Source organism: Callithrix jacchus, chromosome 5, assembly GCF_049354715.1.
Source record: "Callithrix jacchus isolate 240 chromosome 5, calJac240_pri, whole genome shotgun sequence".
Taxonomy (NCBI): Eukaryota; Metazoa; Chordata; class Mammalia; order Primates; family Cebidae; genus Callithrix; species Callithrix jacchus.
The window spans coordinates 32,304,545-32,329,386 of record NC_133506.1 but is presented as its reverse complement, the minus strand read 5'-3'; the positions used below and the strand labels follow the sequence as shown (position 1 = coordinate 32,329,386).

The 24,842-nt window shown below is 44.7% G+C and overlaps 1 protein-coding gene across 1 annotated transcript; it reads left to right on the top strand.

The window, feature by feature from the left end:
• The first annotated feature begins 203 nt into the window (after positions 1-203).
• NANP (N-acetylneuraminic acid phosphatase) lies at positions 204-12,034 on the top strand. The gene is made up of 2 exons (XM_002747527.7): positions 204-341; positions 8,419-12,034. Exons 1-2 carry the CDS (start codon positions 252-254, stop codon positions 9,073-9,075), a joined length of 747 nt encoding a protein of 248 aa, XP_002747573.3. The 5' UTR covers positions 204-251; the 3' UTR covers positions 9,076-12,034.
• Positions 12,035-24,842: the final 12,808 nt, after the last annotated feature.

Here is a 24,842-nt window from a genome sequence, read left to right as displayed (position 1 = left end):
GACTGAGAAACCGCGGCACCCAGCGGCGCGGAAGCACGACTTCCCGCTCTTGAGAGACCAGATCCGCGGAGTCTCGCGGGATCTCGCTGTTCTCAGCGATGCAGTGAATGAGACAGATCGAGGGGCTTCCACCAGCGCCGGGAGAGGGTCTGGTGACCTCGCAGCTCCTCCCACGTTTCCCGGGCAGCCCGCCTTGCGCATGCGCGGGTGGCGAAGGCAAGGCTACGGGTCGCGCGCGCGCGGCCGGCGCTATGGGGTTGAGCCGCGTTCGGGCCGTTTTCTTTGACTTGGACAACACGCTCATCGACACTGCCGGGGCGAGCCGGAGAGGCATGTTGGAGGTAACGTCATCTGCCGTGGTGCTCCTCTCGGCGGGGTCAGTGCGCCCCGCTTCGTCCTCCGCGCTCACGTCCCCTTGACCCCACTTTCACCCCGGGGCCGCTCTTGCTTGTTGGGACTCGGAGCGTCCGAGTGCGGGGTTGGCTGGAGGCGTGCGGGCCCTGCGGGGCTGCTTTCCCCGGCCTGGCTGCCGCTTGCCACCCATCTTGGACCCCGGAGCGGCTGCTCGCAGGTGCCTCGGCGCTCGGGACGCGGAAGGGCGCCGTGACGGCTGCCACGGTGGCGGAGACGCCCGTGGGCGCGGGAAGCGGCAGCAAAGCCGCGAGACCAGGTGCTGGGTCTGCCCAGGGTCCGGCTGTCGGTGTGCAGCTCGAGGGAGGGTCGCGTCCCCCCGCGGCCTTCAGGGGTGCTGGGAGGAGACGTGGTAGAGTTAGCTCCAGTGTTAACCCAAGGAGTGACACGGCTGTCAGCGGCGAGCTTGGACTGCAGCCCTGCTGTAGAGCACTGTCCCCGCAGACCTCCTCTGGCCTCCCCGGAGGGGTTGTGGTCCCCGTGGCTTTCCCAGGGACACAGCAAAAGCCCGTACTGCGAGAGCATGCCCTTCCCTAGGCGCAGCTCCCCGGCCCCCGCTCCCCTGCGCGGTGCAGGCGGTTTCACATCTCCCCTGCTCCAGCCCCGGTCCACCCAGCTTCCCTTTGTCTGCCTTTAGCTGTAAGGGGAAAGCAAAGGATTTATCAGATGTGGAAAAACCCACATTCAAGAGCTAATTCGTCCAAACCTGAGTCATGCTTCAGTTAGTTTTTGTGTCCCTGGATCTTCCACTGCCTCATCCGTTTTCTTTTTAGGTGCATTCCACTCCTGCCTCATATTCATGTTTGCCATAGTTCTTTGTTTTTGTTTTTAAATGTAAAAAGGACGCCTCCTTTTGGACTATTCTTCCTGCTGTAGATACCTGTCTCTCTTGACAGCCATGTTTTCCTGGAGAACTCTATACCCGTTATCTCCTTGTCTCTAGCTTCTGTTTATTACTAAATCCATCGTAGTGTCACTTCATCTTCACCACTAGACTGAAATAGACTTGCTGGGTCACTAAGCAGTCCGAAATTGCCGGAATCCGTGGAAGTTTTTAAGTCTGTCTCCATGACTTTACTGAGGCATTCCACATTATATTACTATATAACGTTGGCCTCCACCTCAGCGGTGCCCCCGTGTGCCATATTGCTTCTAGTATCTTGCTGTGGACATTGCATATTTACCTATGTGTTATTAGCAAGCTAAGCCCTATGCGTTTCAATTAAATTACTCCTTTAGGCCAATTCTTGCTATAGGCCAACTGGTTGGGCTTTAAAATCAGACATTTGAATATGAATCACAGCTCTCTCAAAACCTAGCTGAAAGTGCCTTAACGAGTTAACCACTTGGAGCGTTATATCTTCATAAAATGTGAATTTTATTAGTCCTCAATAACCCTATAATGCTCGGGAAGCCCGTGGGTGCAGTGTCCACTCAGCGAATTATAGCACCTTTCACCCTCGTTCCTCAGCCTGTCCACTGTGCACTCCCCATGCCCTGTCTCAGTTACAGCTCATTTCTCACCTACCCTGTTGTGGGCTTGCCTTTAGGGTTACCACATCCGGTGTGTACTCCACATTCTGGCCACAGCAACTTTTTTTTATGCAGTCTAAAAATGGGTATTGAAAACCTCCCTTATACCATCAATCGTGCTTAATAATGGCCAACCAATATTTCACTCAAACCTGTGAGTAGGTGTGATGTGGTACTGATAAGAGTGCATATCTTGTGTGTTTTAAGTGGCCAGTTCTATAAATGTTTATTAAGTTTACTTGTTATTTCTTGTCACAGCAACATTTTTAAAACAAAGATTAAATTGTATGTTTCCCTGCTCTTTACACTCTCACTTATACTAGTGCTGTATTTTGTTCAGATATGTGTTTCTTTCTGTTTTTTAATTTGAGACAAAGTCTCGTTCTGTTGCCCAGGCTGGAGTGTGGTGGCGCAACCTCCGCCTCCTGGGTTTAAGCAATTCTCATGCCTCGGTCTCTCGAGTAGCTGAGACTACAGGCACCCGCCACTATGCCCGGCTCATTGTTGTATTTTTAGTAGAGATGGCATTTCACTATGTTGGCCAGGCTGGTCTTGAACTCCTGACCTTGTGATCTACCTTAGCCTCCCAAAGTGTTGGGATTACAGATTTGAGCCACCTCACCTGGCCTTGTTCAGGTATTTCTTAACGCACCTGTCAAAGGGTATTACAATTAGTTTTGCAACTCAGGTGGCTACAACTAAATAGTGAGCTTCTTGGGAGGGAACAAGCTGTCTTATTTATCCTCATTCGACACATGGCAAATGTTGAATAAATGCTGGATGGATGGAGACAAATTTTTACTTTGAGACTTGGTTCTGTTACTGCCTCCTTTATAATTAGTGTGTAATAATAAATGAGCAGGAAAAGAAATGAGCCTAATAAATTAGCAGAATCGAACTGTGTGGTCTTGGTTAAACAAGGAATACTTTATCACGTAAGGAAACAATAACATTCTGGATGTTGAGCTCTTCAAAAGTAACATGCCAGCTTTCATAAATCATTGTAAATAATATATGAATGGAGGAAGAGGGAAAGGTCCAGCCATTTGTTGCCTTGGGTTGGGGAGAAGGGGTCATATACTAACTGTATGTATTAACTTCAACTTTTTCTAATCACCTAGGGAAGTTTTTTTTTTTTTTTAACTCCCTCTTTAGACTTGTTTTTCATGGTAAGTGCCCAAGAGGAACTTTTCTACAGAAACTTGACAAAGCAGAAGAGATTTCTGCATTTGTGAATTTACTTCTTAGTGGGTATGGCAAGGAATGTACTAAGTATTTATAGTTGTGGTAGAAAAAGTGGAGAGGGTAACAAATCAACAATTTTTTGTTTTTTTGAGATGGAGTCTAACTCTGTTGCCCATGCTGGAGTGCAGTGGCATGATCTCAGCTCACTGCAGCCTCCACTTCCCGGATGGAAGCGATTTTCCTGTCTCAGCCTCCTCAGTAGCTGGGATTACAGGCGCCTGCCACCACGCCCAGCCAATTTTTGTATTTTTAGTAGTGATTGGGTTTCACTGTGTTGGCCAGGCTGGTCTCAAGCTCCTGACCTCAAGTGATCCACCTGCCTCGGCCTCCCAAAGTGCTGGGATTACAAGCATGAGCCACCGCACCTGGCACAAATCAACATTTTAAACAGACTGGTCAAATTTGGCCTCATCGAGTAAGTGATGTTTGAGCACAGACTTGAAATAAAAATATCAGAAGGGCTCCTTGAATTGCTAGGCTGTGTGCGGGCAGTCCTCACTTTGTGAGTGTGTTTTAAAATTATTAAGTTTTATTTGGAATTCATCCCCTTCTGTTGTGCCGGATCTCTATTGATTTCAGTAGGGATAGCACCATGTTCAAGAGGCTAAAGAAGAGACCTGGAGCCAGCAAACGAGAACGGGTTTTTGAGGGAACTTATATGCTAGATGTCCAGTGGGGGTGGCTGGACAAACTGCAGCCACTTGTAGAAGGAATGCAGTTTATGTAGTGTTTCCTCCTCCTGGCTACCTTCCTTTAATGGAAAACAAAGGGCCTCAATCTCCTCTGCAACCTGAGTTCTGCAGGATTGGGCTGGGCTAGGGTTCAGGTCTTCCTCATAGATAAAGAATAAATCTCTGGATTGGTCACTCTTGGACTCATTATTTCAGAACCCAGATACACATTCCTCCTAGACCACAGGGTCATTCTCAGGGTGTGCGTAAGTTAATGCTGTCAGGTGCACCTGCCATACATTTCACATCCAAATGATGAGTATTCAGAATACACTTTTCTTAAAATGTTGTAAAGTATTAGATGGTTCCCAAACTAAGCCCTCGAAAAGTCTTTTAAAATCAGTTAGCTAAACTTAAGTATTGACAATATTAACTTAAGTTCTGGGTCTAGGAAGCAGACAGCAGAATAATCGAGTTTCCTTTTTGTATATGTTCAGAGAGAGCCTTAAGATAGAGTTTTGAAGTGGATGAAGTTTGAGTTTATTAATTAATCTACTGAGAGCCCCTCTGTCAGAGTAGAGCCCCTTTCTTCAGGCCAGCGAGCACCTGGTGGGCTCTTTACACCAAAATCTTTTTCAGACTTGCCTTACCAATCACACACACAGTATCATCATGCCTCCAAGTTAGAGAGCTGTAGTAAGTGAATGCTGATAACCTTTTTTCCTAAAAATGTTAATATCGTTAAAATGCTACTTATCGTCCCAAACCAATCTGTAATTAGTTGCTGTGTGACAATCTATAATTAGTTGCTGTGTGACAAAATGGGGAAGTTAATTGAAGGGATAGAATAGGAAGAGATTTTTGAAACTTGGGAGTGGCATACCATGCCTTTACAAACATCGCCCTTTTAAGGTGAGCAAATCCTACTTTTTCAGAGCCTCAAGAATGTATTTAATGAAGGCCACTTCCAGTAACAGGAAATTGGGTCTGTATTGGGAGCTCTGTGTTTATTGGTATGAGCCAACCCCTGTTTGAGCTCAAGCTCTGCGGAGCCGTAGAGGCATGTGTCCTTTCGCAGCAGTAAGGTTGCTGAAATTTTAGAGCTCCTGTCAGTCATAGTTTACCAGTAATTCAATTGATCCTGCTAGCAAAGATGGTGAGATAAACATGAAGATTGAAAAAGCTTTATTTGTTAATAGAAATTTATAAAGCAAAAATTTGTGATGTTTTGCCTCTAAGTAAAATTCCTAGGGCTAGTATATTTTTCTTGGGCAGATAAGATTTTTCTTAATGATTATATTTTCTTTTTTTAAATATTTCTTTTTCTGATATGGATAAGTCTTCTGATGCATTTTCCAGTTAGCACAAATACCTAAAAAAATATTTTCCTTTCAGCCAGGCACAGTGGCTTACACCTGTAATCCCAGCACTTTGGAAGGCTAAGGCAGGAGCATTGTTTGAGGCCAGGAGTTAAAGACAGTCCTGGGCAACACAGCAAGACCCCTGTCTCTAACAACAAGAAATTATTAGCTAGGTATGGTAGTATGCGCTTGTAGTCCTAGCTTCTCAGGGGGCTGAAGGGAGATGAGCCTAGGAGTTTGAGGCTGCAGTGAACTATCATCATTCCTCTACTGCACTCCAGGCTGCGTCTGAGTGACGGTGAGACCCTGTTTCCAAAAAAAATTTTTTCCTTTGTTGAGATTATTTAACTCTGAGGGAAGAAAAACATATGTGTTTCTTTCTCAATAGGTGAGTTGAGTTTCTGGTGTGAGTAGCATACTGCTTATTCCCTAGTTTCCTTACAACAGATATATTTTAGCCCTAGCTGGATACGTTTCAAAGATGCAGCATTGCCCAGGGTGGTTGACTTTCCTCAGATGCTCCCTGAATGCAGGGACTTCCAGTGCAGGCAGTTCATGAGGTGATCCCAAGACACACGTTAAAGGGTCAAGTGCATACAGTTCATGAGGTGATCCCGGGACACACATTAAGGGGTCGGGGAAACAGGAGGGGGAAGGAGTTCAGTACAGGTTAGAGCAGCTTAATGAGCAGATTACTGCTGTGAGCAGCAGCTGTTTGCAGAACAGCTCTAGGAGACAGTACACAGAACAGGATTCAGTTGTACTCCCCAAGGGGCAAGGAAGCTGTGATATTTATTCTCCACTTTCTACCCAACATTGGTTGAGGGCTGCTCCCAGGGCAACACTTTTTAGCCCCATCCTGTGTGTATAGATGCCCTTGTGTGTGACCAAATAAAGCCCACAATTCGAGAGGCCCATACTTGGAGTGGGAAGCCACTGACCAGTGTATATAGTGTGTGCCAAGGGGATTTCTTCAGCACCTGCTACAGCATGGGGTTCAAGACTCCTCACAAACGCAGGCAGGCTCCCCAGTTCCATCTCTTGGCAGCCTCCCTCACATGCCTCCATTTGAGCTCAACTCAGCTTCTTGCTTTTCCCACAAAATTATAAACTTTTGGCCTTTATTCATGCTGTTCCTTTGTCTGGAATGATTTTCTTCTCTTCCCATACCCACTTTTTCTGCTTGTTTATTCCTTGGTCTCAATGTGACTTTCTCTGCCAGCTACCCTGTGGAATGACTTCCATATTCTTTCCACAGCTTGTTTAAACTACTCTCATGGCACCCCCCCCCCCATACCCCATCATTTGTAGTGGTTGTATGTTATATTCACACCAGATAACACCCCAAGGACAAGGGCCAGTCTCCAGAGCCTAAGACATAGTGCACAGGCAAGCATGTAGCTTTGGAAGTACTCAGGTGTGTGGATGCAAGTTAGATGGGCAAGTTATAAAGTTCTATACTTCCCTGCCTCATCTCGAACAGGGAGCTGTCTTGCAGGATTGTAGAAAAGATTAGAAATAATGTACTAACTATATGGTACAATGCTTGCCACGTTAGGGCTTTTAGGAAAAGTTAGAAGACAGGCCAAATGGATTAGTATTATAAAAGCACACATAAAGAGCCTTGGGAACATGAGAGAGGGTGTACTTAACTCAAAGTACAGAACTAGATCCAGGCGCAGTGGCTCATGCCTATAATCCCAGCACTTTGGGAGACCAAGGTAGGACGATCACTTGAGGTCAAGAGTTCTAGCCAGCCTGGCCAACATGGTGAAACCCACCTCTACTAAAAGTACAAAAATTAGCCAGGCATGGTGAGGGGCACCTGTAGTCCCAGTTATTCGGGAGGCTGAGGCAGGAGAATCACTTGAACCCGGGAGACAGAGGTTGTAGTGACCCGAGATCGCACCACTGCACTCCAGCCTGGGTGACAGAGCGAAACTCTGTATCCAAAAAAAAAAAAAGTACAGAATTGGGCATGCACAGTGGCTCTCATGCCTGTAACCCCAGCACTTTGGAGGCCGAGGCAGGCAGATCACTTGAGGTCAGGAGTTTGAGACCACCCTGGCCAACATGATGAAACCCTGTCTCTACTAAAATACAAAAATTAACCAGGTGTGGTGGCAGGTGCCTATAATCCTAGCTACCCTGGAGGCTGAGGGAGGAGAATCCCTTGAGCCTGGGAGGTGGAGGTTGCAGTGAGCCAAGACGGTACCACTGCACTCCAGCCTAAGCTACAGAATGAGACTGTCTAAAAAAAAAAAGTACAGAATTGGATCCCATTCTAGATGTTAGTGCATTTAGGTCTTCAAAATGTGAAGTGGATGTAGATGAGAAAAGATTATATGAATTAAATGTTATTTTTTTCTGAGAATAGTCTAACTAGTGGTTGTCAGAAGTTTTAAATGTTTTACCAAAAATAAATACAAAGGTTTTTTGTTTTTTTTGAGATGTGGTCTTGCTATGCTGTCCAGGCTGTTCCTGAACCCCCTAAGCTCAAGCGATCCTGCCACCTCAGCCTTCCAAAGTGCCGGGATTACAGGCATGAGCCACCATGCCCAGCCCAACAAGCACAAGTTTTATTTTCATGTCTTTGTGTCCAGAGTGAAAGATGGTTGAACTCTAAACTGCCAAACAAAGGATTGTTATTAGCTATATATGAAGAAATTGGTTTTTAAAAATAAGTGAGTTCTGGTGAGGTTGGGAGAGCTTTCACCTTCTCTCTAAAAATAAGGCCAATTCCCACCAGAAATGGTGTGGTTAATACCTGCTTTAAAGTAGAGGAGTGGGCCAGGCACAGTGGCTCACACCTGTAATCCCAGCACTTTGGGAGCCCGAAGCAGGTGGATCATGAGGTCAGGAGTTGGAGACCAGCCTGGCCAATATGGTGAATCCCCGTCTCTACTAAAAATCCAAACAATTAGCTGGGCGTAGTGGTGTGCACCTGTAGTCCCAGCTGCTCAGAAGGCTGAGGCAGGAGAATTGCTTGAACTCGGGAGGCAGAAGTTGCAGTGAGCTGAGATCATGCCACTGAACTCCAGCCTGGGTGACAGAGCAAGACTCCATCTCAAAAAAAAAAAAGCAAAAAGCAGAGGAGTGAAGTTGTAATCTCTCAGCCACTTGTAGGGTCACAGCTTCCTAGGGCATGACTAGGAAAGACCTGCAGTGTGTTAATGGAGTTGTTTTCCATTATTTAGGTGATAAAGCTCTTACAATCAAAATACCATTATAAAGAAGAGGCTGAAATCATCTGTGATAAAGTTCAAGTTAAACTCAGCAAGGAATGTTTTCATCCTTACAATACATGCATTACTGATCTAAGGACTTCACATTGGGAAGAAGCAATCCAGGAAACAAAAGGTGGAGCAGCCAATAGAAAATTGGCTGAAGAATGTTACTTCCTTTGGAAATCTACCCGTTTACAGCATATGACACTAGCAGAAGATGTCAAAGCCATGCTCACTGAACTTCGAAAGGAGGTCCGCCTACTGCTATTAACAAATGGGGACAAACAGACCCAGAGGGAGAAGATTGAAGCTTGTGCCTGTCAGTCCTATTTTGACGCTGTTGTTGTAGGTGGAGAGCAGAGAGAGGAGAAACCAGCACCGTCCATATTTTATTACTGCTGCAGTCTTCTCGGAGTACAACCTGGGGACTGTGTGATGGTCGGTGACACATTAGAAACCGACATCCAAGGAGGCCTCAATGCGGGATTGAAAGCAACAGTCTGGATCAATAAAAATGGAGTAGTGCCACTGAAGTCCTCCCCAGTTCCGCATTACATCGTTTCTTCTGTGCTAGAGCTACCTGCTCTGTTACAAAGTATAGACTGCAAAGTCAGTATGTCCGCTTAAAGCACATAAAAGGGCGTGATTATGAATGGTAGAGTCAATTTGCAGCATATGAACTAAGAAAAGTTAGGGTACTCCACTTACAATAGTCCAGCTCTAAGAATAATTTTACTTATGATTTAGTGGCCAATGTTTTGAAGGTCTTTCCAACTTTATTGCTTTTAAATTGTAACAGCCAACCATTGACTGATACTTATATCTGAAAATTCAGATTGCATTAATACAAGTCAGTGGTATAGCCTAGAAAATTTGAGAAAATATATTATATGTTAGTCTGTAACTGGAGCTTTTTAAAATTACGTTATTAATCTTTTAGTATCTCGGCTCCATAATGCCAGGCAGGATTGCTTTACACATGGATGCACAAATGTAAGGTTTATCCTCTGGCTTAAAAATATTTTTTCAAAACAGATTTTTCTAAAATACACAGATTTATCAAAGCAGCTGAATCTGGTTAATATGAAATAAGTACTAAGTCACATGCAAATCCAGGTATTTTATAGTGAAATTATGTGGCATATTTTGAAAACAAACAGTTATGAAAACATAAGCAGTATTTTTTGCCTACTTTGGATGTATACTTTCTATTATGAATCTGATTTTTCTTATGACTTCTTTTTTGGAGGGTGGGGGGCAGTTTTTCTGTGGTGTGTGACAGAACAGTTAGAAAAAGCTGTTAAAATCAACACGTGGTGCTCCTTTACCATGACATTTTCTCACCCGTGCACAGTGAGCTGGTAGCTTCCTTGTAGTTTTCACCTCTCAAGTAAATGTTTTCACGGTCTTTTCCTGGCCACACAGTGGGGTTGAGGGAGCTAGACTCTTGCTACAGTTAATTGCAAGCTACATGCCTCTAAAAGTCATTTTTCTTCTGTGGGTCCATAAGAGGAACATTTCCTCAGTGTAGCCTAACCATGCAGCCCCCAATCTCTTCCTTCTTTTTTTCCTTGAAATAGGATCTCTGTTGCCCAGGCCGAAATGCAGGGGCACCATCTCAGTTCACTGTCATCTCTCTCTCCTTAGCTCAAGTGATCCTCCCACCTCCTTGTGCCTCCCAAGTAGCTGGGACTGCAGGCACATACCACCACACCTGGCTAATGTTTGTTTGTTTCTTTTGTTTCTTTTTTTTTTTTTTTTTTTTTTTTTTTTTGTAGAAACAGGGTTTTGCCATGTTGCCCAGGCTGATCTCGAATTCCTGGACCCAAGTGATCCGCCCACCTCAGCCCCACCAAAGTGCTGGGATTACAGGCATGAGCCACTGTGCTGGCCTCCTCATCTGAGAGAAAATTAGATTTTGCTATGAGCCATTTCCAGAGTGCCAATATAATACTCGTGTGACTCTTAGAGTTACCATTTGCCTTAAATCTCCTCTGTTTTTCACATTCTTGGAAATATATCATTGTTTTGCACATTTCTATATCTAATTCAGGGTTTACTAGGAGCTTAATAATTAATGGCTACATAGCAAGGCATCATCTTGGAACCAGAGAATTTTCTCTAGACTATTAGGCTAGATAGTCTCATGATTACACTGACCAAACTTGAAATAAAGTGGTTGAGAAAGAATAAAGGGCTTATTAAAGTGGTTAATAAATATGATTTGGGTTGGGTTTTGTTAGGTTTTTCTTCCAACTGTTTAAGAAACTACTAATGCAAAATAGTAGGCTGTGTTTGGGGATGTGTATAGCTATGTCTCCAAGGCTAATACTCAGAGAATCAAATTGTAGATTTGTACCTATCTGTGAGCCTATTTCTTTAGCCAGTTTTCTGTCTGCTGCCAAGAAACAGGATTCTCTGCCTCATGCAAATGCCCTTTTCTGTTTACTTCTTGTTCTTGATTTTTAAAAATGTGATTGTGTCCTTGACCGTCCCAAGATGCCGTTACTGTAACAGTGAACGTTTATGAACAGAGGATGTTTGTAGTTCCAAGTGCAGTTCCCATATGATCTTGATTGTATTTTAGCCATTTAAAAATTAACTTGGAGGATTTTGGCAGAATAGACATGGGCATGCTTGCTCTAATAGATTGGTTGGCGTGTGCTACTGAGGGCTTGTCTTTTTAGCTGTCCCACAGGATGGATGTTGGCAGTGCCACATTCATTTTGCTGTGGATAGTTTCATCACTCCTACAATGGGGATAGCAAATCTCAACAAGATAGCTTCTAGGATGTTAAGTGAGCAGTTCTCCAGCAGAAACAATGTAGGAGGAAAAAACTGAATAATTAAATTTCCTTTTCTTCACAGTTTGTATTCTACAGTACTCTGTAGAATAATATATACAGTAATATATTGCATTCCATTTGCACCCTTCCTTAGGGAAGAACTCTGTGCTTATCTACCTTCTGAGTGGAATGGTACAGAAAATATTTTAAAATACTGGAATAAACCTATGACTTTATTAATAATTTTAGAAAATATTCCTTAAAATTAAAAAATGATACAACAGTGATGTTTTGTCATCTTTATTTTGTTCAAAGTTTCCCTATAGTGGTCTTCTCACACAAAGCCAGAGGCCCTTCCTAGCAGTTTACAGTGGCGGGCCTAGAGCAGACACGAGTGGACACTGCACCTGGAATACTAGCACCAGGTGGGGCTGTTTGGTTCCATGTGCACCTCCACATACAAGGGCACAAACACCTCAGATCTGGGATTGCCCAGTACCCAGTGGATGCTCAATGTTGTAGGAAAGCAGGTCTCTACCAAAGTACTTGGTTTATTGCTTTCACATTTATTTGCAACCTTCAGTAAGAAACATTTTCTATCATAACCTCTTTAACACATAGTGACCCTATTATATGTGTATTAAATCTAGTTTTATATGTTTACATTTTGTAAAATATCCTTGTTATATATGATGATCAGATATTTTTCATTCCATTCTTGTTTGAATTAGGGAATACATTCATTGTTGTACAAGTACTACTTGCAGTAACAAGTCAAAAAAAAATAAAAGGGTGAATGGTGAAAAGTCATTCTCCTCATCTCTTTCCTAGGAGCCCACAATCTACCTGCCCTAAAGGTCACTACTGTTTGGTTTGTGTTTTATTTTTAAAAATAGAGACAAGGTCTCACTGTGTTGCCCAAGCTGGTCTCAAACTCATGAGCTCAAGCAGTCCACCTGCCTTGGCCTCCGAAAGTGCTAGGGTTACAGGTGTGAGCCATGGCACCCAGCCACGGCCACTGCTATTACCAGCTTCATGTGCACCTGCATAGAGAAATGTATAGGACTATATAGAATCTGTGGAATTCAGGCAGATTTTTAATTTCTGTGTTTCAGTTTTGGAAACAATGCTCTTGCTCAGATAATCAGAGTCATGTAGCTTGTGTTTAAGCCATTTGTGTTAAGAACATGATACCTTCATAGTCTCAGCCATGTGGGAGATCTCTGTGGTTCCATTGACTTTTGCATACCACCACCCTGGTGATTCCCTTTGCCTCCTACCTCTGTTAAATTTCCTATTTTCTGTGTTCTGGGTATTCCTTTTTTGACTTATTCCCTCTTTTTGGTGGCATGCATCCTTGAGTAGGTTCCCTGTGTAAGAGATAAAATTGAGGTCCGAAAATGGCTTTATTCTCTTTTCCCATTATTGACAGTTTTAACAGCATGTGTTTAGGTAACATTTTTATTTGAAATTTTGAAGGCATTGGTCTGTGGTCTAGCAGACATTTGTATGTGACCCCTTTCTTTCTTGTAACTCTTAGAACCTTATTTTCCTCTGCCCCATGATCACGTGCCTTGGAGAGGATGTTTCCATCCTCTGTCCTTGGTACACTGAACCCTTTTCATCAAAATCATATTTTCTAAATCCTGGGGAATGTAATGACTTCATGGATAATTGCCTCCCTTTTTTTTGCTGATTTCTCTTTCTGATTTCTGTTTTTTTGCTGGTTTCTCTTATCCTCATCATTCAGATGTCAGAACTCCTCTACTGACCTTCCACTTTATCTCTTCACTCCTATTTGTCCATCTCTATTACTCTGTTTCTTCACCTTTACCTTCTAATCCTATGATATTTTTCCTCCACCATCATACCTTCTAATTTCCAAGAGCTTGATTTTTTTTCTTTTTTTTTGAGACAGGGTCTTAGTCACCCACGGAAGAATGCAGTGGCACAGTCATGGCTCACTGCAGCCTTGAATTCTTGGGCTCAAGCAATCCTCCTACCTCAGCCTCCAGAGTAGCTGAGACTACAGGCACATGCCATGATACCCAGCTAATTTTTTTGTATTTTTTGTAGAGACAGGGTTTCACCATGTTGCCCAGGCTGGTCTCGAACTCCTGGCCTCAAGCAATTCACTCACCTGGGCCTCCCAAAAGTGCTAAAATTGCAGGCATGAGCCACTGTGCCCGGCCCTAGTGCATTTTTTAATCACTTGAGGTCAGGAGTTCAAGACCAGCCTGGCCAACACAGTGAAACCCCGTCTACCAAAAATACAGACATTAGCTAGGCATGGTGCTGTGCGCCTGCAAGTCCAAGCCATTCGGGAAGCTAGGACAGAAGAATCACTTGAACCCAGGAGGCGGAGGTTGCAGTGAGCCAAGATCACACCCACTGCACTCCAGCCTGGGTGACAGTGAGACTCCATCTCAAAAAAAAGGCTTTATTTTTACTTAAATAAAAGAATATATTTATGTATATATATATATATATAATTAGATGTAATATAACTAAAGAATATATATATAATTAGATATCTATAATTATATGTAATGTATATAATTAGATGTCTATATATGTATAGATAATTAGATGCCCCGAAGTAGGTGGCAAGGCCTTAAACATGTATGTTGTGAGGCCCAAGGACCTCCCAAGAGCTTTTTAAAAACATTTCTAAATAACATTCTTGGTGTTTTGGTTTTGTTTTGAGTGGAGATCTCTGAAAAAAAATTAAGTTTTAAAAGAATCCACAGCACGTACCATTCTAAGTTCCTCTAATCTGTTATTCGGGTCTGTTTGTTCGTACTAGAGGTTTTTCTCAAGTGCCCGTTAACCCTTGATTATTTATGATAAAGAGAAGAGAGTTGGAAATGCTGATTGGAAGTTCCACAGAAGTGGATGGGCCTTCTCAAATTAGAGGTTCTTTTACTGTGGGGTATCTGGATGGGCTGTTAGTCGAGGGATCCCTGAGGTCAGTGTGTTAAAGTATTTTCTCTTGGTTGGTCTGCCTTCCTAGAGAAGAATATTCCAGACTGGAGAGTAGAGGCCTGATGTCAGCATTGGTAGCTGAGTGGAAACGGTGTGTGTGCATATAGTCACCTACTCTGTTTCTAGTTGTATCTGAGTCCAGCTATGCCTGATATTTCCCAGGTTAGAGAGCCCTCTGTCTTACCCTCTCTAGAGAAGCATCCCAATGTCTGCTGAGAGAGAACAGGTTTGAGTGGGGACAGGGATCTAGGGGTTCATTTGTACCTTGAGCACCTTTTACCCCGGCTCCTTAATTCAGGTGTGCCTTCCCTCTCCCTCAGGACCACAGCATCTGGGGATGTCAGTGCCCAAGTCTTTGGAGAAGTCTGCTGCACACCTCATTATTTCTCACCCTTCCCCACTGCTGGTCTGGACTCGCTTTCAGATCCTTTGCCACTTGTCCACATGCTTTGCAGCTTCCAAACTTGTGGTTGATACCTGTCTTCCTGGTCCATGTGTGTGTGTGTGCGCGCGCACACGAGCACGCACGCGTCTATGTTTGAATTCCTTTGCCGTAGTTTTAGCTGAGCTGTACTTTTATGCAGCATTGGAAACAGCTCACTACAGCCTCAACCACCTGGATTCAAGTAATCTTCCTGCCTCAGGCTCCTGTGTATCTGGGACCACAGGCACATGTCACCATGTCGGGCTAACTTTTTAGGGGTACAAGCTATCAGATGTGTATTTCCATCCACCATCTTGACATGGAAGTTCTTTTTCTACTTTGTGTTCAGTGTTTGTCAAAACCCACGAAACTGACCCCATGCTACTCACAGGTGGCTACTCACAGGTCAGAAATGCTCATTTGAGGTGGAGATTTACTTCATGCCTGCAGCTTTTTTCTTCTTTTTAATTTATTGTTTTGAATTATCTGGTTTCCTTTTTCTCTCTGTCTTTGACATAACTCTCATTGCCATGGGGGTCTCCTTCTTGTGCTGTGTTTGTGAATTTTCTCCATTGCTTGGACATAGATGTTTATTGACATGCTTGCACAGCCTGACTGGGTCTTTGGCCAACATCAGCACCTGTATTCCCAAATCACTTCTAAGACAGTGTAACTGTCTTAAGACAGTTACACTTTCTTATTTTTTTATTTTTTGAGATGGAGTCTTGCTCTGTCACCAGGCTGGAGTGCAGTGGCACAATCTTGGCTCACTGCAACCTCTGCCTCCTGGGTTCAAGCGATTCTTCCGCCTCAGCCTCCTGAGTAGCTGGGACCAAAGGCATGCGCCACCATGCCCAGTTAATTTTTGTATTTTTAGTAGAGACAGGTTTTCCACCTTGGCCTACCAAAGTGCTGGGATTACAGGCGTGAGCCCACTCTCTTAGATTTCTTTAAAATTAAAATCCGGCCAGGCGCAGTGGCTCAAGCCTGTAATCCCAGCACTTTGGGAGGCCGAGGCAGGTGGATCACGAGGTCAAGAGATCGAGACCATCCTGGTCAACATGGTGAAACCCCATCTCTACTAAAAATACAAAAAATTAGCTGGGCATGGTGGTGCGTGCCTGTAATCCCAGCTACTCAGGAGGCTGAGGCAGGAGAATTGCCTGAACCCAGGAGGCGGAGGTTGCAGTGAGCTGAGATCGTGCCATTGCACCCCAGCCTAAATTTTAATTTAATTTTTAATTTATTTATTTCAAAAAATTTCAATTAATTAAATTAAAATCCTTCTTACTGGTATACATTAGATTTACACTTTGTTTTTTTTTCTTAGATTTATACTTTTAAAAAATTAACTTACTCCTAGAAATAGGACTAAAATTTAGTCAGATAAAACCATAAATTTTTTAAACCACTCTTTACTCATATATTACATATTTGATAATACAGTTACTTCCACTGGATTTCTTAGAAGATATCATTGTGATTCTTTCTGGGAAATCAGCCTGACCTTCAGATAAAATCTTCAGGCTGGGCGCAGTTGCTCATGCCTGTGATCTCAGCACTTTGGGAAGCCAAGGTGGGAATATTGCTTGAGCCCAGGAGTTAAGACCAGCCTAGGCAACAAAGAGAGACACTGTGTCTACACCAAATAAAAAATTAGCCTGACATGGTGACATGTGCCTGTGGTCCCAGCTACACAGGAGCCTGAGGCAGGAAGATTGCTTGAATCCAGGTAGTTGAGGCTGTAGTGAGCTGTTTTCACTGCTGCATACTGTGTTTCTGCCACTACCTGCCTGGGTGACAGAACAAGACTCTTTTAAAAAAAAGAAAAAAAAATGATTTTCAATACTTAATTTTTTTTTTTTTTTAGACAGAGTCTCTCTGTTGCCCAAGCTGGAGGGCAGTGATGCAATCTTGGCTCACTGCAACCTTTGACCCCCTGGTTCAAGCGAGTCTCCTCCCTCAGCCTCCCAAGTAGCTGGGATTATAGGTGCCTGCCACCATGCCTGACTAATTTTTGTATTTTTAGTAAAGATGGGGTTTCCCCATTTGGCCGGGCTGGTCTCAAACTCCTGACCTCAAGTGATCCACCCGCCTTGGCCTCCCAAAATGCTGGGATTACAGGCGTGAGTCACCATGCCTGGCCAATACTCAAATTTTAAAAGTCACGGAAGATAGTCAGGCATGGTGGCTCATGCCTGTAATCCCAGCAGTTTGGGAGGCTGAGATGGGAGGATGGCTTGAACCCAGGAGTTCAAGACAAACCTGGGCAGCATAGCAAGACCACATCTCTATTTTTTTTTTAATTAATGAAAAAATTTAAAAAGTCACAGAAGGTAAAATGGTTTAAACCACCAGACAACTAAAGAAATAATAAAATAGTTCCTGTTTAAAATCATATTTCGTAATTCTTAAAGGAATTATATTGACCATTTTATTGATTATTATATTGACCATTTTATTGAAGCTTAGAGGTTAAGCAAATCAGCCAATTTAGACTCTCTCTCTTTTTAAAATTTTATTTATTTATTTTTTAAAGACAGGGTTTCACCATATTGGTCAGGCTGGTCTCAAACTCCTGACTTCAGGTGATCCGCCCACCTCGGCCTCCCAAAGTGCTGGGATTACAGGTGTGAGCCACCGTGCCTGGCCTAGACTCTCATATATGTGCCCTCAGCCCGCCTGGCATCTCTGCGTAGATGTCTAATAGATGTTACGAAAATAACTCCTCTCCAATCAAACTCCTGGATTTCTCTCACAAATCCGCTCTTCCTGCTGTCTTCCACATCTCAGTGATGTGGCCAATTTTTTCAGGATATGGCTATATCTTGCACTTAGGAATATGCCTGGTCCACGGTAGGTACTCAGTGATTATTTGATGAAAGAAGGAGTTGTTATTGGCTATTTCTATGAAAATTAATTGAAATTAAATAAATGTCTTACTTTCCCTCAACAAAGGGCAACTCATCAACTTGTTGGTTTTTATTAAAATTTTACTTTTCCTTCATTTCACATGCGGAATTGTCCTTTGCACCACGATAAAGCAGAATTGAAATTCTGTGTTGAGGACTGCAGTGATGATGCTCGTTCACTTCCTGTAATCTGCCTGTTTCCAAGCAACAGCTAATAACCTGTACCACACTGTTGAGCTGATACGGAAATGGCAGTAGATGGAATAGTGACAAATCTCCATTTATTTGACATATGTATTTAATGAAGAAAATCTTTCTTTTTTTTTTTGAGATGGAGTTTCGCTCTTGTTACCCAGGCTGGAGTGCAATGGTGTGATCTCGGCTCACCGCAACCTCCGCCTCCTGGGTTCAGGCAATTCTCCTGCCTCAGCCTCCTGAGTAGCTGGGATTACAGGCACGCACCACCATGCCCAGCTAATTTTTTGTATCTTTAGTAGAGACGGGGTTTCACCATGTTGACCAGGATGGTCTTGATCTCTTGACCTTGTGATCCACTCGCCTCGGCCTCCCAAAGTGCTGGGATTACAGGCTTGAGCCACTGCTCCCGGCCAAAAAAATCTTTCTTGAGTCCATTTACAAACTCCAGCAGTTACTATCATTATGATGGAAAATATTCATGTTCTGTTTCTGGGTTTTTTTTGTTTTTTTTTTTTTGAGACAAGATCTCACTTTGTCACGCTGGGGTGAAGTGATATGAAGATGGTTCATTGCAGCCTCACCTCCCAGGCTCAAGCGATCCTCCTACCTCAGCTTCTCGAGTAACTGGGACTACAGGTGAGCACCACCATGCCCGGCTAATTTTTGTATTTTTTGTAGAGACGACGTTTTGCCATGTTGACCAGGCTGATCTCAAAGTCCTGAGCTCAAGTGATCTGCCCACCTTGGCCTCCCAAAGTGCTTGGATTACAGGTGTGAGCCCCTATGCCCTGCTAGAAAATATTCTTAATACAGTTTGAAATATACCTTTCAAACTGTACCTTTATTTGGAAGGGCTTTTTTTTTAAAAAAAAAAGGATGCTACAGGCTATTTATCAAATACAGTGCTGAAAGCATCTATCACACCAGGGGTGAAAATGGCAGAAGTAGCTGGAGTCAGTAGAAGAGAGACTAGAAGAGAGCAATAGAAAATCAGTTACTTATTGGGCCAGGCATGGCAGCTTATGCCTGTAATCCCAGCACTTCTGGAGGCTGAGATGGGAGGATCACTTGAGGACAGGAGTTTGAGACCAGTCTGGTCAACATAGCGAGGCCTCATCTCTTTAAAAAAGAAAAAGAAAATCACTTATTAATTGTTTCACTAATCTATTGCTGAAAAAAATACACCCCAAAAGTTAGTGGATTGAAACAAAAAAATCACTTATTGTGGCAGCACCTGGGGTACTGGGTTGTCTAACTATCTAAAATGACCTCACTCATGTGGCCGGCAGTTCATTCTGGCTGTTGACATGGGTCAACATGGACGCCTGCACAGGATGGCTGGAACAACTGGATCTCTCTGCATGTGGTCCCAGAGCCTCTCCATGGGACTAGCTTAGGCTTCCTCTCAACATGGTGGCTAGGCTCCAATAAGGAGCATTCTGAGTAGGCATCCCCCAGTGTCTGAATACTTAGAAGCCTTAATTTGCATCATACTTGCTAACATCTCCTAGCAAGAGCTACTCAAATAAAATAAACTATTACACTTGTGAATGAGGTAGGTACTGCTTTGGTTACATAACTGGGCAGGGAACAGTCCCAAGAGAGACAAGAGGTGAGGTAAGATAAGAAGGGAAATGTTCCTTGGCCGGGTGCGGTGGCTCATGCCTGTAATCCCAGCACTTTGGGAGGCCAAGGTGGGTGGATCACGAGGTTAAGAGATCGAGACCATCCTGGTCAACATGGTGAGACCCCGTCTCTACTAAAAATACAAAAAATTAGCTGGGCACGATGGCGCGTGCCTGTAATCCCAGCTACTCGGGAGGCTGAGGCAGGAGAATTGCCTGAACCCAGGAGGCGGAGGTTGCGGTGAGCCGAGATCGAGCCATTGCACTCCAGCCTGGGTAACAAGAGCGAAACTCTGTGTCCAAAAAAAAAAAAAAAGGGAAACGTTCCGTCAAAGTGAACAAGCAAGAGGCATTCTGGCATATCCTGAGATAGCCCTTTATTATTTATGTTTCCATTGATATTTATGATAATGAAATGAACCACTGAGCTCATTTTCTTGTCTAAAAGAACAGCTGCTACATTCGATGTACTCAATCACTAGCTCTACAGTTCAGTTACTTTTTTCTTTTTGAGATGGAGTCTCACTACACTCACCCAGGCTGGAGTGCAGTGGTGTGAACATGGGTCCATGCAGCCTGGACCTCCCTGGCTCAAGCGTCCTCCCACCTCAACCTCCCAAGTAGCTGGGACTATAGGTGTACACCACTGCTTCTGGCTGATTTTTGTATTTTTTGTAGAGATAGGGTTTTGCCATGTTGTCCAGGCTGGTCTCAAATCCCTGGCTTCGAACGATCTTCCTGCCTCAGCCTCCCAAAGTTTTGGGATTACAAGTGTGAGCCACTGAACCTGACCTCATTACTTTATTTTATACCACTGATTTTTATTGGAGTTATGGCTAAATCGAGAAATCTAGAAAAAGTTATGGACCTTCTTCTGCCCAAAATTAATCTATTCACATACTCAGACATTTACATATTATTTTAGGGGTTCACCAAAAACCCCTTAGCCCCTCACAAGTCCATCCATAGACACCTCTATGAAATACAACCCTAGTTTATTCCTCAGTGTATACCACCCTTGTTATTCTTGCCAAATTCTTCTCTTTTTTATTTTTCTGAGACAGAGTCTCAATTCGTCGCCCAGACTAGAGTGCAATGGCATGATCTCAGCTCACTACAACCTACGCTTCCTGGGTTCAAGTGATTCTCCTGCCTCAGCCTCCTGAGTAGCTGGGACTATAGGCGCCCACCACCACGCCTGGCTAATTTTTTGTATTTTTAGTAGAGATGGGGTTCACCATTGTTGGCCAAGCTGGTCTTGAACTTCTGACCTCAGGTGATCCACTTGCCTTAGCCTCCCAAAGTGCTGGGATTACACCAGCACGCCCGGCCAAGTTCTTAATAATTAGGGATAGCTATGTCATCTTTTTGTACAGCTCCCAAGCTTGAAATCTGTGCTTGAAAATGTAATAAATAAAATAATAAAATAGACTTTGAAAACCACACAGACAGTGCTTTATTGAGAGGGTCCAACAGATGCCATTGGAATAAGATATTGATGCTGCTCTTCCAGAAACAGCTCTTTTGTTTCTAGCAGGTCCCTGGGCGAGCCCCTGCCTCTGGGAAGGATGAGCGCAGCTCAGATGCTCAGTGCATACTGAGGCCAGCATCCATCCAGGGGGCGTGTGTGTGTGTGTGTGTGTGTGTGTGTGTGTGTGGTGGTTTTTGTTTGTGTGTTTGTTTGTTTGAGACACAGTGTTGTTCTGTAACCCAGGCTAGAGTGCAGTGGTGTGATCTCTACTCACTACAACCTCTACCTCCTGAGTTCCAGCGATTCTCCTGCCTCAGCCTCCCAGGTAGAGTAGCTGGTATTATGTCACCACGCCTGGCTAATTTTTATATTTTTAAAAGAGATGTAGTTTCACCATGTTTGCCAGGCTGGTCTTGAACTCCTGACCTCAAGTGATCTGCCCACCTTGGCTTCCCAAAGTGTTGGGATTACAGGTGTGAGCCACTGTACCCAACTGGGTTTTTTTTTTTTTTTACTCAAAATGTTAGTGTCCACAGTGTTTTTAACAGTTTTCTAAAACCTTCACTGTGCAATGAGGAAAGCAAAGCCCGGACTGGTGAAACGACTGGCACGCATTCCTGCCATGGTTGATTGGTGCCGCCAGCCCTGCTTCCTCCTGGTCTGTTAAATGCTATGCTTGCCACAGTCCATGGGAACTCCCCAGACAGCATTAGATACTATGGCAGGTTTTTAAAATTTGAGGGTCACCATTTGGAACACCAGATACAAAAACTAGAGAACAGTATACTGGAAACAGGAGTGTCAGCAGTGTGCTGAACAGGGATGCCATGACGCACGGGGGCTCATGCCTGTAATCCCAGCACCTTGGGAGGCACCTTGGCAGGCGGGTCACCGGACATCAGGAGTTAGAGACCAGCTTGGCCAACATTGTGAAACCCCATCTCTACCAAAAATACAAAATTATAGGCACGGTGGTACATGCCTACAATCCTAGCTACTCGGGAGGCTGAGGCAGGAGAATCACTTGAACCTGGGAGGCAGAAGTTGTAGAGAGCTGAGATCATGCCACTGTACTCCAGCCTGGGCAAGAGAGCAAGAATCTGTAAATAAATAAGCCACTGGAATTTGGTTGAAGGGAACTTTTCGGTCACCTGCTGTCCCTTTCACATCTGCTCAAAGTGGGAAGTTTTCTCCTGGCAGGGGACCAAAGGGAGATGAGGACAGCAGCATTTTCTGCTCAATCTTAGGAAATCGTCCTGTGATCGCTTGATGTCACAGGCACCATCCTGGTGCAGATGTGTGGAGAGTTCAGCCCAGTGGAGGCCTCCACACTTCAGGCTTTGCTCCAGGAAGGACTGGCTGCTCCCACCTGGCCCCTCAAGGCCTGCCTGATGCAGCCATCCTGTGGGGGTGTGGGATGGTTGGTGTCTTTCTTCCATGCTCATCTCCCGTTTGCAAGTCCAAGGTGAGGTGCGAAGCTGGGCAGGGAAGTAAGTTCTCGCTTGGCACTTCCTCACCAAAGCCTGGTTTTGTCCTGAGTTGGCTCCACAGCCTCCAGGCCCAACCTGCCTACCTAGGGGCACTTTCAGGGGCTCTTCTATTTTGTTTTTTCTTTGCCCAGCTGACACCTTGATTTCCATTTTTTCTTTTCTTTTTTTGGAGATGGGGGTCTCACTATGTTGCCCAAGCTGGTCTTGAACTCATGGCCTCAAGTGAACCTCTTGTCTTGGCCTCTCAAGGAGCTAGAATTATGTGCATGAGGCACTGTGCTTGGATTCAGGGGCTCTTTAAAGACTTCTGGCAGACCCCCTCCAGCTGCAGCTCAGCGTGTGCCTCTTCTCCAGTTGACTGTCTTCTGGCCCTGGGTCTTGTGCAGGCCCCTCCACCACTGGTTCTCACTAGTAGACTCCCCTTTGTTTTCCGGAAGGGACCCCAGGTCAGCCTTTCTCCCATGTCCTTGCCCGTTTTCAGTGAGAACAGAGTTACACCCCACACACATCCTTCACACCACCTACTCATCCTGCCACAGGCCCCTTTGACTTTCATGCCTAATGCAGGAAAGGCATGCCCACCTCTTTCTCTCTGGGCTTCACCACTGGGCCCCATTCTCTGGGTTTGGGTGAAGGAAGGAGTTCCTCTTTCACCCGCTGAGGGAACAGCAGCCACAGGCTGCAGTAGCTCTCTCCAAAGAAATCCTGTAAATTCCCTTCCTCTTTCATCTTCACTTTCTCCACCGCAATATTCTTGACATGGGTAAGGGAGTTCAAAAGTCAGGAAACAAGTTCTTGACTGATTAATTTGACAACTCCTCCAGCAAGTGTCACTGACTTTGGTGCCTGATGTCCACTAGCTGGGGTCAAAGTTTCCATTCTGAGGCTGCACCTGTGATCCACCAGAGCACATGTGTCCTCAATTGCAATTCCTTGCCATTCCTGAATCGACTCTTTGTTTTGGGGGAGAAACAGTTCCGATTTTGATACCCTCGTACATAAACAAGAAGGAATATGGCACAACATAGTTGACACCTCCTGAAAGAAAGTCTCATGAGTGGGCTACTGTGCAGTGGCTTGACTGAGGATGCGAATTGAAGCTAGGGATTGAAAGAAATGAAACATTTAATTGGGACAAAGAAGTGAGAGAGCCTTTGCAGGAAGAGAATCAGTTCAGTTCAACACAAGTGTAGAGGGCCCTCCCGAGTGACAGGCGCTGAGTAGCAAGCAGCTGGGAGTTTAGCATCTCCACAGAGGGATCTGAGTAGCGGGTGAGAAGTGGAATTTGGACAGGTAGGATGACTGTCAAAAGTGGACTGTGGACACAGGCCTGGGGTCAGAGAGCACTGTCCCCTGCATTTTAGGAAGGTGGGGAGGCCTGTGTGCAGTGTCTGCCGGTCTGTGTATAACAGGATGTGCAGTGTGGAGGTCTGCGAATAGGGAAGGCAGAGGAGGGTGTGTGGAGTGTGTGTGTGAGATGGCTGTGTGCATGTATGTAGGTGTGTGGAGAGTGTGTGAGATGGCTGTGTGCGTGTATGTAGCTGTGTGGAGGGTGTGAGATGGTTGTGTGGGTGTATGTAGGTGTGTAGAGAGTGTGAGATGGTTGTGTGCATGTATGTAGCTGTGTGGAGTGTGTGAGATGGCTGTGTGGGTGTATGTAGGTGTGTAGAGTGTGAGATGGTTGTGTGGGTGTATGTAGGTGTGTGGAGTGTGTGAGATGGCTGTGTGGGTGTATGTAGATGTGTGGAGTGTGTGAGGTGGTTGTGTGGGTGTATGTAGCTGTGTGGAGTGTGAGATGGTTGTGTGGGTGTATGTAGGTGTGTAGAGAGTGTGAGATGGTTGTGTGGGTGTATGTAGGTGTGTGGAGTGTGTGAGATGGTTGTGTGCATGTATGTAGCTGTGTGGAGTGTGTGAGATGGCTGTGTGGGTGTATGTAGGTGTGTGGAGTGTGTGAGATGGTTGTGTGCATGTATGTAGCTGTGTGGAGTGTGTGAGATGGCTGTGTGGGTGTATGTAGCTGTGTGGAGAGTGTGAGATGGTTGTGTGTGTGTATGTAGCTGTGTGGAGTGTGTGAGATGGCTGTGTGGGTGTATGTAGGTGTGTAGAGAGTGTGAGATGGTTGTGTGTGTGTATGTAGGTGTGTGGAGTGTGTGAGATGGCTGTGTGGGTGTATGTAGGTGTGTGGAGTGTGTGAGATGGCTGTGTGGGTGTATATAGGTGTGTGGAGAGTGTGAGATGGCTGTGTGTGTGTATGTAGGTGTGTGGAGTGTGTGAGATTGTTGTGTGGGTGTATGTGTGTGGAGAGTGCGTGAGATGGTTGTGTGGGTGTATGTAGGTCTGTGGAGTGTAAAATGGTTGTGTGGGTGAATGTAGGTGTGTGGAGTGTGTGTGAGATGGCTGTGTGGGTGTATGTAGCTGTGTGGATAGTGTGTGAGATGGTTGTGTGGGTGTATGTAGGTGTGTGGAGTGTGTGAGATGGCTGTGTGGGTGTATGTAGGTGTGT

Bases quoted from the DNA above. Each gene is read 5' to 3' on its own strand.
- NANP (XM_002747527.7), top strand. From the start codon at position 252: ATGGGGTTGAGCCGCGTTCGGGCCGTTTTCTTTGACTTGGACAACACG. The intron at 342-8,418 runs GTAACGTCATCT...TCCATTATTTAG, and splicing joins GCCGGAGAGGCATGTTGGAG to GTGATAAAGCTCTTACAATC.